This window comes from Cyclopterus lumpus, chromosome 8 (assembly GCF_009769545.1).
Source record: "Cyclopterus lumpus isolate fCycLum1 chromosome 8, fCycLum1.pri, whole genome shotgun sequence".
Taxonomy (NCBI): Eukaryota; Metazoa; Chordata; class Actinopteri; order Perciformes; family Cyclopteridae; genus Cyclopterus; species Cyclopterus lumpus.
Genome location: NC_046973.1, coordinates 18,507,725 through 18,523,476, shown reverse-complemented (window position 1 = coordinate 18,523,476; position 15,752 = coordinate 18,507,725). Strand labels below are relative to the sequence as shown.

Sequence of the window (15,752 nt, the reverse complement as noted above, 5' to 3'; positions counted from 1 at the left end):
CCCGGTGGATGGATGACTGGAGTTTCCCTTGCGGTCTGAAGATTAATGGAAGGGGTCTGTTGATCTTAGGAATCGACTATCAGATGGTCGGTCCCAGGAAACCGCTGCACTTGATGCCTGGTTTAGAAACGAATGGGGAGAGATTCGTTTGAAAATACCGACGGCGGAGAAAAAGAGTAACCCGGACCCCACTTGTGTTGCCCGGGTCTCCAGTGAACAGGCCTGACTACACAGAGATAGCACCTGGTTAGTTCAGGCCGGGATAAGACTACGAGGGACGCGACGAGCTTGTTCGTGAACATTAGGACAGAAAACGGCTTTAGACGACCCGTCTCGTGGCCCAGACTGGATTCTGGATAAGCCGAGTCGTCTCTGGACATAAAGGACAGCCGAGTTACATCTTGCTTCGCCGGGGCTCGCTTGGAAATCCACGAGCTAACACTAGAGAAGCTAACGTCTACTGGCCACCTCTGCGGGAGTTAGCTAGCCTGCTAGCTTAGCTAACCTTAAGCTTTCAGTGTCGGCTGCAGGCTTGTATTTACTCGTTTGGTCGGAGTTTGGCCGAATTCCTCGAGGGGAGGTATTGGAGGAAACACATTTACGCTCGGTGGTCAATAATGGTAGCTTGTAGCTAGCTGTCAGCGACATTGAGCCCAGCGACTGCGTTAGCGGTGTAGCATCCCTCATCGACTCGTAAAGGAAGACTCGGTCTGAGCCCAGGGACTCCACCATCAGCCTGCTATCATGGGCAACACGCCCACCGCGAAGAAGGGCAATGAGATGGAGAGCGGTGAGTACCCTTTACCCGGAGCTGCTGCTGCTGCAGCAGCGAGCTATGTCATGCTACCTGACAGTGTTGTGCAGTGTTGCTATTTCCTGTTTCCCCACAATGGCACCTATATAAATACTGCAACTTGTCACCTGTATATTGTATCAAGGCCAAAGGGACCCTACACAGTGATTCCATGTAATATTTATTTCGACACCCATATTCTCTTCATGGAGGTGCAGGATTCTTCCTGATTTATCAACTTAAGACAACCACATGAAAGACACCCGTGGCCATTCAGATACACACTTCAAACAAGCTGTTATACAGTGACACTATGTTCATCTCAACAGGAGAGGATGTTATTCATTCTCTGCACTGATTCTGTGGGAAAGCTCGTGATTTAAAGCCTCGGGTTATATTCAGAAGAGCCAGAAGAGAGGGTGACATCAACTGGTCTTATACAACAGTCATAGGTTTCTTTTGCTGTTCATGTGTTTCAGATGTTCTTATTTCCCTCCCCATATAAGTTAAACTGTTACAATAACATTGCAAACCTAGACACTTGTGTGAGGTTTTCCTGTGGACTTTTAATAAAGTAATGTATACAAAAATAACACGAGGAGATTGGAGACAAATGTGAAGATGCACATATTTTGGGATGTTTCTGGAAGTGTTGTGTTACCCCGAGCATCAAGTCCCACAGGCTGCGTTTGACAGTAAGTGAATAGAGGGAAGTTGGTTGTTATCGGAGAAGGTAAAAGCCACCAGGACGGGGGTCATATGATGCATGAGGGTGATCCTCAGGCAGAAACTTGGGAGTTGAAGAGTCTCTTGAATATCATGTGATGAGCAGCATTTGGAACAAGCGCTCCTGTGTGTTTGTTTGTTTGTTTGTTTGTTTGTTTGTGTGCAAGACAGTCAGGAAGAGATGCCCCGCTTATACCAATTGTTTTGTGGACTTTTTCTCGCAACTTTTCATTATGTTGATGAGCTTCTCAGACATCCATCAGTCGTAATATAACAAATTATGGGACGTTTGTATAAGCTAGGAAAATAAAAAAACACATTTTTACATTGATCCACAGAGAACTACTAAATTAGGGAGACATTTAGTCCCATTTCCTTATAAAAAGCTTGTTTGGTTTCTTTTTTTACCAGTTGCTATTGCTGGCCTCAGAAAAGGCCACCGTTTTATCCATGACCCGAATAATAAATAAATGCTCAAGTGTGCAAAGTCTGAGCAGGTATCTGCAAAATGATGCTGATTGAGAGTATGTGTGAAGAATTACTTCCAGTCCCCCTGTAATGTTAACCCGTCCCTATTCTGACTCACCGGATGTAGGCACTGGGTATAAGCCTGCCGCCCGTTTCAGCCGACATTCTCATCCCCTTCCGCTGTTTGCGTTATCTATTTTGCACGGATATCATCGCTGTGTTCTGTGCTAAGCGACGCCCAAGTCTATTGTATGTCTTTTTTAAACATATCATAAACAAGCCATTGCGTTCTTTCCCTGTTACCAGAATGATAATGTGCGGAGCAAGACCTTTCTTTAGCGCTGACACCGTGTTGTGTACATAGGTCTGGCTATGCAAGACACTGATAAACCTTGTAACGAGGCCCATGACTCTCAGGTGAGATTTCTTTTTTTTTCATCCTCAATAAGTAATGTAAATTGGTGGATTAGTATGTTAGAAGACAGAGCAGACACTGCTGCACTGTAATATTTGTTCACATCATTATCAACCTGATCGCTGAAGTCCCACCCTGATCCCCAGAGACGGGTACGGACCAGGGATCCAGAGCCCACACCCAGGAGCCTCTTTTCCACAGAGCAGCTAGAAATTAAGGACAACATGGCAGCCTGTTTTTCGTTCTACAGAAAGAGAGAGAGTGTTGAGACTGAGAGCTTGTTCTGGTGCGCAGGGTCTCTTTCTACTGAGGTTTCCAGGCTGGAGAAGACGAGCGCACAGCTGCTGTACTAGTATACAAAGCTGATTTCTGGCCCATGGGAGGAAGCAGGCCGGATAGACACTGTGAACTGCAGCAGGAAGTGAAGGAGCAAGGAAGGTCCAGCCCAGGCTTTTCACAGTTGGTCATCGCCTCCACTACTCTATAAACTAAACACAGCCAGCCACGATAGCTTGAAGTGTTTGCCCTTAAGACGTTGTTGGCATCACATTTTCTGGATTTCCTGCTTGTTGAAACCTCTGGACATACTGCAGGTTTGAGACTCTGCACTGGCTATCAGCTGGCTTCCTCCTGCCTCGTATGATGTCTGTTATTCACAGGCTGGCAGGAAGGCTGTTTCACCGAGCCGGGCCCTGTCTAGGGGACACGGGCAGTGGAGAAGGCAGACATGGCCAACCACAGGATGAGCTAGAGGCTTGCTACTGGTGTGAGTTTTCATTCTGGAGCTGGACAGAAGCATGGGTTAGGTAGCAGCCCATGCTATTTGTTCCCGCTAGCTTAGCCAGTCACAGGCTGAACTCAAACTTGTACATTTTAACAGAGATAATCGAGCAGTTTTTTTTTCCCGTCTTCCTAATGTTTGTTACTAAATTAATATCGTAACCCGGTGAGTTGACTGTCTATTGACGTTGGTGGAGTGATATTGTGTACAAATAGACAAAGAGCAGCCTGTTGTTTGTCTCTTCTCTGTGGCCTATTGTTTCCCAGTTACAGTTCAAAGGAAGGTATTTCTCAGTTACTGTGGAAGTGTCCGTCAGGCACCATTCTGCACAGCACTATACTATTTGCCTTAAACTGTTACGCAGTGTCATAATGAGCCTGTACTTTAATTTTTTGATAGAAAACTCTTGTGTCATTGTCTCATTCTCGCTGGTAGTTCTCTTTTTAAATTGGATTGTGCGAGTGTTTGATAGCTTGGAGATATTCTCCTGTACTTGACATAAGGGATTGTTGTATTCTAATCTTTTGTGTTTTGAATTGCACCTCATATAATAAGGTGGCACCCTGTCAAATTGCAACTCCGTGTATCTATAAATATCTATGAGGCTCATGTCCTGCTCCCGCTCTGCATGCAGCTGGTTTGTGTAAAAGGGGCAGGTTTGTGTTTGGATCGGTCATCACTTCCTGTCTCCAGTTAAACAGGCTTTATTATAAGCCCACACTGATTACCAGTGGACCTTACTGTTTAAATGCCAATCAGCCACCTCAGATAAGCTTACAGCACTGAGTTGGCAAGTTGACATACTGCCAGGGAACAATCCTGAGATGCGAAATCCAGCAGCAAGCAAAACTTAACGATGGATTTCAGTGAAAGGAACAGTAGTTTCCTTTTTGGATTCTCACAGCAACAACAGGCGTAGTTGTAATCCTTGTGTTTTCTAAAGCTGCCGTTGTATTTACGGGCAGTGATACTGAAACATCACGCTATAGCACACAATAATGTCATGCATTATGAATCAATACACTGTAACCTGTAAAAACACAAAGTAAAACCGTTTTCTTTTTCTTCCGCCAGGGGTCATGTTAACGCTGCACAAATGTAATACTCAACAACAAGTACACAGTGAGGCAGATGGATGCACACGCAGTACTCGTCCTTCACATCCATTGTTTTCCTTTTAACGCATATTGCGCCTCCTGCAATCTGAGAATTGCAGTTGGCCATATTTCTATTTCGATAACATTTTTGATGAATTGTGCAGCCCTGACGTGGCACATGTGGTGTGACCAGCAGTTCAGTTTGTGAGCGCCTCTGCTCCTGGTTTGGTCCTTATGTTAACTAGCCAAATAACTTCCTACATTAGGATGTAGTACATTTAGCCAGTAACCGTTTGCTCACCAGTCACCGTGAAATATCTACTGCCAGTATTGAGCTGATGACGACAAATTGATTTTTAAACGCATGAAAACACCTTCCTGATTCACATGCAGCTCTGTTGGCCCATCCGACTGATTTCGTATGCACCACATGGGGATGTATGCTTTCTGAACAAGGCCTGGTGAAGCCTGGGACCTGATTTGGAAAGCTTCACAGTTAAATATCGGTCAGCTCGCCCTAATATAACCCCTCTGTTCCTGCGTCAGAGTTGGCCAGTGAGGCCCAGGGGAGAGATGCAGGATTGATTTTTGGAGAATTGATTCAGCGCTGGCACTACATGGACTCTCTGGGGCATCTGGGCATGGAGAAAAAGTTTCACCGTGGTTTGTTTGTGTGTTCTTGATTCGCAACTCTCTACTATTATGTTCTAAAAACATCCCGATCAGCTTGGAGAGGGTTTTCTTTTCTTTTCTTTTGTTGCAACTGACATCTGATTGGTTCTGCTCATTAGGGAAAGTTTCTAGAATCTTGATGTGTCTAGCTAATCTCAAGGGTCTTCACTTAGGCCTAGTTTTCCATAGGACTTCCTCTCTGGGTTGGATAAATATACCAGTTAGGGATTTACGGCTCTCCCCCTGGTGATTATGCCTCTGTTGAGATCAATATATATATTGTGTGTGTGTGTGTGTGTCTGTGTTGACATGGGAGGGGAACGGCAGAGTACTTTGTGTACAGAATAAATATTGATACAAACCAAAGCAAGGGTCCAATTGATCTGTGTGAGTGAAAAGGGAGCAGCGCTGGTCTCCATGCTACGTTTGACTGCACACTGGATGTGGATGCTACTTTCTGAACTTGGTCCCCAGCGAAGTGACACACAGGAAAAGGCAGAAGTCGCTGGCAAGCGACTCTTGACCCGTTTCTGCGGATGAGCGGGGCTACTGATCTGACCAGGGTGCTCTCGGAAAGGGAAGGAAAGGTCATGAATCAGTGACTCCTGAGGAAGAGGTCAAGGAAGAAGAACAGGGGAGACTTTGCAGGGCTAATGTGTGACAGGAAGAGCTCCAGGAGGCATGCGGGAAAGAGGGAGTCATCCTCACGCTCGAGTGAATCGGGGTCGCGCTCGGCAGATGCTGCAGCACCCGAGGTACCCGTAGTCATTCCAGATGGTAAGGAATTTGGTGTTACAGGACAGTTGAGGGGTCGAGCCTTAGTTGATCGTCTGCATTTACCGTGGTAGCCATGGCAACCAAGCCTCATAACGGGGATTAAGAGCATTCCTTTAAGACAGCTGTTGATTTTTGCCACTTCGCTCCCAGCAGCACCCACGTCTTTCGTCTGAGCAGCTCTAAGTTATGACGGCTGGAGCCCCATTCGTGGCTTCATCGGCTTGGAAGTGGGAATTGAGCAACTTTTACTGGAAATGTTTTTCTCCCCGTTGACCAGTCTGCCTCCAGTGCTCTCTGGGAGCAGCAGTGCTCTCGACATGTTTATGCGAACTTTGGTCTCTGCCGTTCTTGCTGGCTTTCTCCCATCCTATTGTTGGAGCTTGCTGGTCTTTGGAGAATTTGCAGGAAATCACATTAGCTGGATGAGGATTAAGCCTTTTGTGTGTGTGTGTGTGTGTGTGTCTGAGAGATGCACAGATGCACAATTTCTATGTAGAGCGTTACAATTTCTTTTACGTCTCCAATGATATTTATCTTATTTAAAAGCCCATTAGATTAAATATTACTATCCAGAAAGTGGTGATTACATTGACAGCTGACTGGCTTACTTTAGTTCAACTGTGACCGTGGCTTTTGTTTTGCATCGATTACCGAGGCAGATGGACATTCCACATTACCCTGAATAGCGTAAAATGTCTTCTCTTTTTTTAATAGTTGTTAATACATTCGTAGAAATGATTCCTCAGGGTTGGAAATAAAATGTAGGAGATATTGTTTTCAAAATGCTACGGGGTACAATTTTAATCACGACATTTGTCATGCTCTTTCTTCCTATTTACTATCGCGATCAAAGACACTCAATTAAAACTATTGTCCTTTTGTCGACTGTGGATTTGAAATTTCAAACTCGACTATTTGGTTTCCTGGATAACGGTAGGAAAAGCTGTGCTCTATCATCTGCCAGGGCAGCTAGTGTCCTCAACACTAGTACACAGATGGTAAGGAGGAATGAGGAAGGACTGGTTATCTACTTGTTCCCACAGAGCACTGTGATTATCCCCATAAAGATAAGGGCGCGACAAATGACTGGCTGCATATGACAGTATGTGTGACAATGTCTCCGCCTCCTAGATCGGATTGATTTTAAACTCATTTTAGTCCTTCATGTGTAGCTTTTGGCTTTATGTTTTGAGATCGGTGACGTCTTATTGGAGAATTGGACCGCGTTAACTTTGCCCTGCAGAGACGTGCCCCCCCCCCCCCATCGTGATGCAGTGGCAACGCCATGAATCGGTTTGGGGATGATGGGGTGACGTCCAGTGTTTAGCTCGCTGAACATAGCATTTTGTGTGATGGTTAAAATGGCCACATTCCCCCCCCCCCCCCCCCTTTGTTCTCAGACTCTCACATGGCTCCTGGCATACTATCGCGGAAATGTCATGTGCTCGGCTTTTTCTTTGCCACGGTTCCATAAAGCTGGGACTCGTGAAGCTATAGTTGTATGCCCCCCCCCCCCCGAATCGCAATCAATAACCCTGTAGCTTCTTCAGCGTTGTGAGAGGCCTCGTGGCTGCCTCCTCCATCACTAGTACCTGGCGCGCACAGATTTGGGCCAAGCCTGCACTAGATCTACAGCTGTGTCCTTATTTTTATCTTTCTGTACTCCGAGGGATGTTGTGTTGTTTTTTTTTTTTTCCCCTCCCCTGATTTTCTGTGACCTAAACATGAGTTGGTTTGGTGTGTCCTTTCTTTTGCAAGCAGTTGGAGCTTGCACATGCAAGTGTATTTTAACCTCTAATTAAAAATGAAAAAACCTCTCTACACACACACACACACACACACACACACACACACACACACACACACACACGTACACACCCGTTATTTCCTTCCCTGGGTCTTGGTGATTAGTTGTGGTGACCTATTATTCAAAATCCTGTAAGTCTGGGCTCGTAAAAACAGATGAACTCTCGCTAATGAATATGTTCTTTGTTCCTAATTACAGTAAAGGAGTTTCTTGCCAAAGCCAAAGAAGATTTCCTGAAGAAATGGGAGAATCCAGCACAGGTGAGAAAGTGAAGAATTACTTTCATTCTTTTATGATTTGAGTCGTGATTTTTGCAGTGTCTCGCTAATATTGTTTGTGTGAGAATGCATCTTATAATAAAATCTTGAATCAATTTGACCTCTGTTTTCACATACTGTACTCGTGGTCCCGCCCATCATTTCCTATTTATTTTAGAGGGGCAGTGCACCCTCTACTGGGCTAATTTGAAACTCTTACGTGTCTGTGTGTCTGTGCACCTCTTATGTAGACTCAATAGATATAATGACAACATGTCTAATTCATATTTCATCCTGACATGACACATTTTATTGGAGGTATTATTTAGGAGAAACGATGAATTAAAGTAGGGCTTTACATTATATATATATATATATATATATATATATATATATATATATATATATATATATATATATATATATATATATATATTCATTCTTTTATTCCAGACTCATGAGTCCATAAAGCAACAAATACAACAATATATAAAATACAATACAAGGACGCAGGTACAATTACTGCAGTTAAAAAGTCACTTGTGGTTAAAAAAAACATACAAACACTTGTTCCAATGTTTCCAGAAACAGGATAAATACCTTGTATCACTCTGTGTTGGCTCAGTTAAGGCTTTTATAATTACATTTTCTGAGTCATTTAATCAACATTTAAATGTGTATGTTGTTGTTCTCCTTTTCCTCTGTTTGTCTCACTCACTCTCTTTTCTCCCCCTCAGCAAACTGCGGCATTGGACCATTTTGAGCGTTTGAAGACCTTAGGCACTGGTTCTTTCGGCCGGGTCATGCTGGTTAAACACAAAGAGTCGGGCCAGCATTTTGCCATGAAAATACTTGACAAACAGAAGGTACGGTTCCTCTAAGAGAAACGGTACTGTCATTATAAATGTAAATGGTTAACTTGTGTTTCTGATGTGACATAAATGTTCTTTTTGAAGAAATTGTATTGGTAAGTATCCCAGGACTTTGACAGTCATTCTTAAAGAGTGTTTGCATGTTTTCCTATTCAAACTTTAAGCCAGAGAGCTAAAAATAACCCACATGTACTAATCAAGTGTACAGCCATGAGATGATTGCAGCGAGACATTTACTGAACCCACTGATCGAACAAATTGGAAGTAATTGAAGCTGAAAAGTTTGAGGGATTTCTTGTCTGTGACGCCTCTCTGGTTAGAAGATGGAGAAAGAAGAAGCGCCTCTACTACATAAATCTGTTTTGTAGTGCTACAAGTGAATCTTCTGGTCTTATAAATATCACAAAGATCACTTTGTTCTAAAAAAGAAAAGTTCAAATGTCCTACAGTGCCATGAACCTAGTATCCAGTGTATTACCACTGAAAGAGTGCCTGTTTTTTAAAGATCAGATTGTGTCCTACGTAGATGAACTCTTGCATGGGGATGGAGGAATTTGTGTTCAGAGGCTAGTTTGGTCATGTTAAGACTTAAGAATATGGGTACAAGACTACAGGCACAAGTAGTAGTGATCCCTCTCTTTTTGTTTCTATAATAAAGATGATGTTACGTCAGCCAATTTGACGCCCCATTTTGTCCTGATCCTTCCTAGGTGGTGAAGCTGAAGCAGATAGAACACACACTGAACGAGAAACGTATCCTGCAAGCCGTCAGCTTTCCCTTTCTGGTGCGACTGGAGCACTCTTTTAAGGTATGCATTAAATTGTTAATCTGGTGGTGTTCTCGGCACGTTCACCTAATCTTTGTACGTGTATTTTGCTGGTTTAAAAGTAATATGTTGCTAATGTCTCTGCAGGACAACAGTAATCTGTATATGATAATGGAGTATGTACCCGGCGGTGAAATGTTCTCCCACTTAAGGAGAATCGGTAGATTCAGGTGAGTTGACTTTTAGCTACTTCCGACATTTTTCTATGCGCCACTGGTTGAATTAAATGTTGTGCCCCATGTGTTTCGCAGTGAACCCCACGCCCGCTTCTACGCAGCCCAGATTGTACTTACCTTTGAATACCTCCACTCGCTGGATCTCATCTACCGAGATCTTAAGCCGGAGAACCTGCTCATCGACCAGCAAGGATACATACAGGCAAGGATTGCATGTTTGTTATAGCAGCCATCGGCAATAATTACGTTTCATTGGTCTGTGTGCATGTGTGTGTGTGTGTGGTCAGTGCTCAGAGCTGTGCACTCTGTTCCCCAGGTAACAGATTTTGGATTCGCGAAAAGGGTGAAGGGACGGACCTGGACGCTTTGTGGCACCCCAGAGTACCTGGCACCAGAGATCATCCTCAGTAAGGTAGGCGTTCACGCTCGGCAGACGGCAATGCGCGCCTCATGTCACGAGGGCAGGAGAGTTCTCCACATGGGGCCTCACCCGGGAAGCCATTTTGTTCTCGTCGTACATCGGCTTCTGGACTGCGGGACAATTTGTGTTGCTTACCGTCTTCTGTCAACACTCCTATGTGTGGGAGTTTTTGTTTGAGGACTGATGTCACAGCCCTTTTATTTCCTGTGTGTTTTTCAGGGTTACAATAAAGCAGTGGACTGGTGGGCTCTGGGAGTGCTGATATATGAGATGGCTGCTGGCTACCCCCCCTTCTTTGCTGACCAGCCTATTCAGATTTACGAGAAGATTGTATCAGGGAAGGTGAGTTAAGATAAGCCGACCAAAATATAAATAAATATACATTTTGTAAGTAGTTTGATTGTTTCAGCACAACAAGGTGCAAACCGCTACGCTGCTCCTTCACAGAGTTGGTGGTTTGCAAACTAAAAATACATTTTTAAATGTCCAGAATCAAGTTTTAAAAGTGACCAACGCATAGGAGAGGTCCAAGGAAAGTGGAGTAGTGCAAACAAGCAGTGGTGCCACAAGCGGGCCAATCGCATCCAAATTCAACGCCAGTGGGCACATTTTAGACCGAACCAGTCATCGCACCGCTCACAGGCTCGCACCAACCTGGGCCCTATTTCGTTTAAATGTCCTATTAGCCAGCTTAAATTAACAAGATGGATAGATAAGTGGATGAAAATCCTCTTTAGTCGCATGCAGCGGCTTTCCCGATGTTCTGCATCGCCGACACTGTACAACAATGTACAACAATGTAACACAATGTACAACAATGTAACACAATGTACCACACTGTACAACAATGTACAACAATGTAACACAATGGACAACAATGTAACACAATGTACCACACTGTACAACAATGTACCACAATGGACAACACTGTACCACACTGTACAACAATGTACAACAATGTACCACAATGGACAACACTGTACAACAATGTACCACACTGTACAACAATGTACCACAATGGACAACAATGTACCACACTGTACAACAATGTACAACAATGTAACACAATGTACAACAATGTAACACAATGTACCACACTGTACAACAATGTACAACAATGTACCACAATGGACAACAATGTAACACAATGTACCACACTGTACAACAATGTACCACAATGGACAACACTGTACCACACTGTACAACAATGTACCACAATGGACAACACTGTACAACAATGTACCACACTGTACAACAATGTACCACAATGGACAACAATGTACCACACTGTACAACAATGTACAACAATGTACCACAATGGACAACAATGTACCACACTGTACAACAATGTACAACAATGTACCACAATGGACAACAATGTACCACACTGTACAACAATGTACCACAATGGACAACAATGTGCCACACTGTACAACAATGTACCACAATGGACAACAATGGACAACAATGTGCCACAATGGACAACAATGTGCCACACTGTACAACAATGTACCACAATGCACAACAATGTACCACACTGTGCAGCAATGTACCACAGGCCTCTGCATACAGCCTGTGAGACAGTCAATGTGTGGTGTTCAATGTAGGCTCCAGAAGGTCTGTAATAAATGATTCCTTGTGGGCAGAATCGATGGCGCCCGTACAGGAAGTCATCATCACGTCATAAGAACTCTCTCCCTATGAAACGTTAATCAAACTAATATCGCTCCTTCATCAATGAGGACGGGAGCTGCCATTTTCTTCAGGGGGTGTGGCCAGTTTTTCCAGCTATACTGAATGAGCCTGCGCTGGAGCAGGTTCAAATTTTTGGATGTGTTGCTATGGTGATTTTGCCAAACTTGCTTCGAGGAACCGAAAACCCTGACTTGTGTAATTATCCCGCTAACTACGATAGCCAGGTACGAACAATAGGGCCCTGCAGTCGTAGGCCAGAGTCCTGCAGTGCATTCACGAATGACAGCATGAGGTATAAAACCCGGGCTTGTTGAGAACACACGCACTCACACACTGCTTTCACCGTTTGCAGGTTCGCTTTCCCTCCCACTTCAGCTCAGACCTGAAGGATCTGTTGAGAAATTTGCTGCAGGTGGACCTGACCAAGCGCTTTGGCAACCTCAGGAACGGAGTCAACGATATCAAGGGCCACAAGTGGTTTGCCACCACCGATTGGATCGCCATCTACCAGAGGAAGGTGAGCGGGCTAGACTTTATACAGTAGTGATGGGTTCAAATGGAGCGCACCTCCACGTGTTGAAATGGGGAGAGCAGAGGCAACGCGATGCTGACAAAGGAAGATGGCTTTAGTGAGTGGAGGTGTCTTTAGTCCACATCTGGCTACGGGTAGAAGCCAGATGTGCTTCCTCTGCACGATGCTAGTACATTGTAGATGGACTGGGAAAATGTCAAACACAAAACATGTGTTCCAGTTTTCTTATCTAAACCCAAAAGCTGGTGGATTCGGTAGAATTACAGCGGTCCTCCGTGGGACATCACGACAGTTATAGAAACAGAACCACATGTTTTGCTCCCAGGTTAATTTGTATAAAATCTCAATCAGTCGTCAAAGGGTTTCACAAAGTTCACATGCTATAAATAAGGAACCCTTCCTAACATTGGACTCGTTAGCAAAACGCTGCAGGGAGAGAGGGATCCCCCCCCATAAACCACAGCAGTCACACATGTAGCAAGTGCCGACACACAAAAACAAAATGTCATTTCATAGCAATATTACTTTCGCTGCCTGTGCGTAATACAAATGAATCCACCAAGTTCAAACTTTTTTTTTTCCATGCAGTTATTTCTGGTAAATTCTAGGTAATTACCGGCTTAATTAGAAATGAATGAGTTGTGCTTGAGGGAAAACAAATGACAGCACATGATCACTAAATTGGTCGTGCAGTATGTCTTCCAAGTATTTACCCATGATTTCTCGATTGCATAATGGGTTTTACTCCCAAACTAAAGGAATATAAATGTACTTTCAGTGGTCTCTGTTCTCACCTGGGACCTTTCCATAGCCATCCAGTAGTTTTCTGTTGTTCCTGCTATGGCTTTGGCTCTCTCTGTCGGACAACACTGCATCATTCTGATGGATCTGATTGTCTTGTGTGTTTCAGGTGGAGGCTCCCTTTATTCCTAAGTGCAAAGGCCCCGGTGACACAAGCAACTTTGACGACTACGAGGAAGAGGAAATCAGAGTCTCCTTCACAGAGAAGTGTGCAAAGGAGTTTGCTGAGTTCTAGATTCCATCCATGTGTAGCAGAGAGAGAGAGAGAGAGAGAGAGGGGTTTAGAAAGTAAAAAGGGGGTCGGAAAGGAAGGAAGCGCTAGGGTGGACTGCTAACTTGCTTATTTGTAATGACGACAACAATGTAACCCCCCCCCCCCCAATTGGAAAGGTAGGCAAAGTGAAGAGAGATCCAACAGAACCAGCAGTGTTGCCTTTTCTGATTGTTTCTCAACTGTTACCTATTCAGTTTTATTTATCCCTCTTGTGTTTGCCACAGGGGCTCGAAGAGAACAGGCATAGGTTGTGGCTGTCCAGCTATACTTGTATCTTTCTGACGGTGTAATGACATGTTTTCAGTCTTTGCAGGTTGAGGAATTGATTTTCTGTTAAGGTACTGAATCTGCTAGGCTCCTCCTTATTTTTTCGGACTAAGCCCTCTCTACAAGCTTCTCAAAGAGTGATCGTTGTATCTTGTCACCCTGGTTCCCCCACCCCCTCTCCATCTCTCCATCCTGAATCTGTCCAAGCAATACCAAGTCCAACAGATGTGCCTATCATAATGCCAACTGGTTGGAAAACTGTGTCGAAAGCATTGGTGCAGAGCTTTGGCTACGGTGGCATCAGCCCTTGTGCCCATTTGGTTTAAAGCTTGAAAACTCTCTGCATCTGCCTTTGTCTGCTAAATGTGGCATGCTTATTGGGTAGACGATGCACTCACTGCAGCTGAAACAGCGGTGACCTCTTTGATCAGAGTGAACATGATTTATCACGGTAAACTTCATCCATGTCTTGCTCCTTTTGGGGACCTGTGAGAAATGGTAAACCTGAGGTTTGCATTTAAGTCTGTCTTTCTCTTAGGTAAATTTATTAGAGCATTTTAAGAATCCTATTGGTGATCATTTTGTCCTTTTTATGTCAATCTCTGTGCTTGTGTGTTATTTAGTGCTCATGGGTGGGTTAAAAAGCTGTGGTTTAGCAGCAACTAACATTGTGGTCACACTCCTGACTTGTTTATTTAATAAATATATATATATATATATATATATATATATATATATATATATATATATATATATATATATAATTACATCTTTTTCAAGATTGTCTCATAGGTGTGAAACTGAAATTAAGATTTCATAAATAAATATATAAATTCTGCCAAATTTGCAAACTGAGAACTTTGCAAAGTTTTCTGTATGTAACTATGACGGTGGTGGATTTTAATACGCAAAAAAGTAGCAAAACGTTTCAACAAAATGTGCATGTTATTTTTGTACAATATCACTTTTAAAGAAAGATGGCAGAGCATTTATGCTTTATTTGTGCTGAGGTACCTGAGATCGTGGATAACATGCTTAACTATTGAAGTGGACTCTCGGCTGCTCTGTTTTGAAGCTGGAACAAGACCCAGTTCAATGTGTCAGAAAGTTCTTCTGGGCTTTGTTCATTGATCAGTTGTAGGACAAAAGTTTGCTGATAATTGTCACTGAACTTGTGCTTCTTACCGTGAGGATTTTTTTTTTTTTTTTTTTTTTTTTTTTTTTTTTTCCCTTTTCCTCCCTTCCCCCCTTTCTCTTGTGTATATTCCATACATGTAACACCTTCAGATAGATTTGCAGTCCAACCAAATTTGTGGGACTGTTGAGATTGGAGTGTTTTGTTTCCGTTTCCCAGCTTTCTATGTAACAAATTAAACTTAAGGAAGCTATCCTAAAGCTGTCCCCTTTCGCCAAATTTATTTCTGTGGATGCAAGACAATCGCAGACCAAATCTCATTGCTGGTTTGTTGACTGAACACTTGGTTTGATGAAGGATGTTTGCCCACCCCCCAACCCCACCCCCTCCCCCCACCCCATAGGCCCTAGGTGCTAGACTTTGTCCATCTCACTGAAAAGCTTCTGTGAATTGTTAGATGTGCATCAATTTGTCATAAAGTCTTGTACCATGACATTTTTGAGAATGTTTTTCAACTCCTAAATGATTTCGGTAGGCTTGAGTAATTATATATTTTTTTGGCTGTGTCTTTTAATGTAATAGAGATCAAACACAGGATACCTTTTGAATGTCTTGAATTGTCTGATGGAGATGGTTCCAATGCGGTTTGGAAAAACGACGTGTGTATTTTCTATGATACATGTTTCTCTGAGCTTTGGTTTTTCTTGCATGTGGTAAAGCAACCCAATGGCAAGACATCTCCTGGACCTGAAACATGCTTTTTGGGAAATCCAAAGTTTCCACTGCCGACAGTCTCATCGCTGTCGAGCCTCTTGGTTTGTTTGAGCATCACATTGAACAATGCAGTGGATCACCAACCAACTATGTCCGGTCTTTTGCAAATACTGAAGCACATGCCGCATCCTTTCAAATCTCCTATTTAATTGATTTGTGCTAATTATTTGAAACTTTTAAGACAC

The 15,752-nt window shown here is 43.4% G+C and overlaps 1 protein-coding gene across 1 annotated transcript; it reads left to right on the top strand.

Moving 5' to 3' along the window:
* The first annotated feature begins 3 nt into the window (after positions 1–3).
* On the top strand, positions 4–15,433 carry prkacaa (protein kinase, cAMP-dependent, catalytic, alpha, genome duplicate a). Its single transcript, XM_034539090.1, has 10 exons — positions 4–790; positions 7,735–7,796; positions 8,531–8,659; positions 9,376–9,474; positions 9,580–9,662; positions 9,744–9,870; positions 9,985–10,080; positions 10,309–10,431; positions 12,137–12,301; positions 13,227–15,433. Exons 1-10 carry the CDS (start codon positions 745–747, stop codon positions 13,350–13,352), a joined length of 1,056 nt encoding a protein of 351 aa, XP_034394981.1. The 5' UTR covers positions 4–744; the 3' UTR covers positions 13,353–15,433.
* The last annotated feature ends 319 nt before the right edge of the window (positions 15,434–15,752 follow it).

Bases quoted from the DNA above. Each gene is read 5' to 3' on its own strand.
- prkacaa (XM_034539090.1), top strand. From the start codon at position 745: ATGGGCAACACGCCCACCGCGAAGAAGGGCAATGAGATGGAGAGCG. The intron at 10,432-12,136 runs GTGAGTTAAGAT...CACCGTTTGCAG, and splicing joins AGAAGATTGTATCAGGGAAG to GTTCGCTTTCCCTCCCACTT. The intron at 12,302-13,226 runs GTGAGCGGGCTA...TGTGTGTTTCAG, and splicing joins TCGCCATCTACCAGAGGAAG to GTGGAGGCTCCCTTTATTCC.